The 2,457-nt window shown below is 49.0% G+C and overlaps 2 protein-coding genes across 2 annotated transcripts; both read right to left on the bottom strand.

Moving 5' to 3' along the window:
* Positions 1-363: 363 nt before the first annotated feature.
* PHACADRAFT_55070 (uncharacterized protein) lies at positions 364-654 on the bottom strand (the record flags this gene model as incomplete). The annotated part of the gene is made up of 1 exon (XM_007403160.1): positions 364-654. A coding segment is annotated over one exon (291 nt), but the record flags the coding sequence as incomplete, so codon positions are not given.
* Positions 655-1,480: 826 nt separating this feature from the next.
* PHACADRAFT_52557 (uncharacterized protein) lies at positions 1,481-2,037 on the bottom strand (the record flags this gene model as incomplete). Its single annotated transcript, XM_007403159.1, has 2 exons — positions 1,481-1,630; positions 1,681-2,037. Coding segments are annotated over 2 exons (507 nt in total), but the record flags the coding sequence as incomplete, so codon positions are not given.
* Positions 2,038-2,457: the final 420 nt, after the last annotated feature.

The following is a 2,457-nucleotide window of genomic DNA, read 5'->3' as shown; positions in this document are numbered from 1 at the left end:
GTATATACCACGGCCATAATACAGATGCGGTCATGCTCTCTTGCGTTTGCGAGAAGGCTCAGGGTCTTCTTCCGTGTCTGAGTTGTGATCATCTGAGAGCCCCATCTTGTTGCCGCCACTCTCCTCGAGTTCTGCGTCCGATGACGCTACACTTAACAAATCCACATCCACATCCTCCGGCTCATCGCTTGACTTATCATCGTATTCTGATACGTCACTTTGGTCATCGGCAGGCGGCATCACGATGGTCTGCTGAGTTTTCTGTCTACTTGCCATGGCTGTAACAGGATGCCACCGTGCTGAGCCAGCCTTGGCGGTCTGGTTCCTTGTTTCAAGCTGCTTGGCCTTGGCTTTTTGTGTCTTCTTACCCGCATTAGCCTCTCGGAGCCGCTTTGCTTGCTCCTTATGTTTGGCCCATTGATCCGGATACAGGGGAATTGGCTTTGTCAAGTATCGAGGAAGGGCTGAGTGCAAGAGATGCGCATTATGGAAGCTGTGTGTGTTGACAATAAATCTGTCGGCAAGTGAGTGCTTGTGCTCCATGTATCCCTCTTCTTTTCCTGATGCTTCGCACTCCTGGACGGCCATGCGCGTACCTGAGATTGCACAGCCAGTGGACGGGCAATCATGCTGGGCATTGAATGCGAACTCGACGTTCTAAATGGCCCATGTGGCATGGTTATTAATAGCCAGTAGTAAGATTGTACTCACTACGTACCTTTGCAGGGATAAGCACGAGCACTGACTCAGCATTCGGCCGGTACATGTATGGCATATTCCACCGGGGATGACGCCGCTCAGCAACAGAAAACCTCTCAATAACAACCACTGCCTCCGGCTCCTTTCTGGCCGTGGAGATTAAAATCTCTACGATGACTCCAACGAGCAATTCGTTGCCAGTGTCCTGTAGCCCAAAGACAGGTAAGTTATTTGTGCAGCGCTGTCGTCTAGTATGCCAAGAGGTATGGCATACTATTGCAGGTGAACGAACAAACACCCAAGAGCCAGGAAAACACTCCTCTGCAGATTGTGCGACAACTGCTCTGCCACTAATCCACTGCGAGTCTTCTTTGCTACTGTCATAGTATAATGCTTTTGATGCCTTTGTTTCTGCTAGTCGCTGTATAGGGCGAGACTTTTCGCCTTTCTTGAGAGGTATTGGCTTTGACGAACCTGGGATAAGCCACACATAAGTTGCTTCCATGTCATAGTACTTGATGGCGCACTGACCAGGGGCCTGTTGCAGGTGTTCTGTCCAGCCAAGCAGGCGCTGCAGGATAGGATGTCTTTCCAGGTAGTTGCGCACACCCGGGCCTGCCCTACACCAGTCTCCGCTCTCATTGTCTGGCCAGTAGCCACCTGTAAGACAATGTTTCATCCCCTCTTGCTGAGTGAGCTGCTTGGCAATGTCACGGCTTGGGGCTAAATGGTTTGAGAAGACGGAGCAGTGCCAGAAGACAGCGTTGAAGCTTTCATGGCCTTCTGTGGCTTGACCCGGCAAGGGTTCAAAGCGAAGGATGTCGTATCGTGTATGTGTCAGTAGGTGTAGCTTGACCTTCTCAACTATTTTGCTTGGCTCTATATCACAGAATGTATTGAGCACGTTTGCAAGAGTGACCTCAATGTCATCCTGAGATGTACCAATTAGCATCTATTCCTGACGTCGAACTATAGACATACCAGATACTCGTCTAGATTTTGTATCTCAGGGAACCAAATAAGAGATGAAAACTCTCCTGCTGCTCGCCAAAGCTGAAACACAAGTGGCGGTACAAGATCGTAGGCATGAAACGAGATTGTTTGTGTAATCGTCTTGAGCTGGCGACCCACAAGAGAACTCACGTATTGCATGATGTACTGAGCACGGACTGCGGGGATTGATAGGCCTTTGACATCTGTTGCCTGAAGCCGATGAGCGTAGAGATTTTTCTGCTCTGTAGTCCACTGTATATGGGTCATATGCCAGACATACTTTGTCATCCCCAAAAGAATAGTGTGAAGGATCTCGATGGGTGTGTCCTGTGTTGGATCAAATCCATAGTGGTTGAGGGTCCGGTCCTAAGGACCGGTCGGGACCGGGACTTAGACTGAGACTGGACTGATCAGGACTGGGTATGGTCCAGTCCTACGTCAGTCCAGTCTTGGTCACAGTCCTTGGTCCTAGATGGCGCTGGGTGCTTTTAGGACTGTTCATGACCGGTCAGGACCAGTCACAGACCAATATAAAGTAACAAAAATGCAGCACCCAGAAAGCAGCTTGGCTACTGGTACATGTATATCTTAGTAATTTCTGAACTGCAACCATGCCCTTGTAGGCTTGTCCAAGTACACAGCCAGCTTAAGCACAGATTAATACATTTTTAAAAACTCTTTTCATGATTTATTCAAGTTTGGATGCGGTTACTGCACATAATCAGCTAAAGCCATGACCATGGGAAGATGGAGCCTGAGTGTAGA

The sequence above is a fragment of the Phanerochaete carnosa genome (genome assembly GCF_000300595.1).
Source record: "Phanerochaete carnosa HHB-10118-sp unplaced genomic scaffold PHACAscaffold_814, whole genome shotgun sequence".
Taxonomy (NCBI): domain Eukaryota; kingdom Fungi; phylum Basidiomycota; class Agaricomycetes; order Polyporales; family Phanerochaetaceae; genus Phanerochaete; species Phanerochaete carnosa.
Note: the sequence above shows the minus strand (reverse complement) of the source record. Positions and strands in the feature narration are given on the sequence as shown.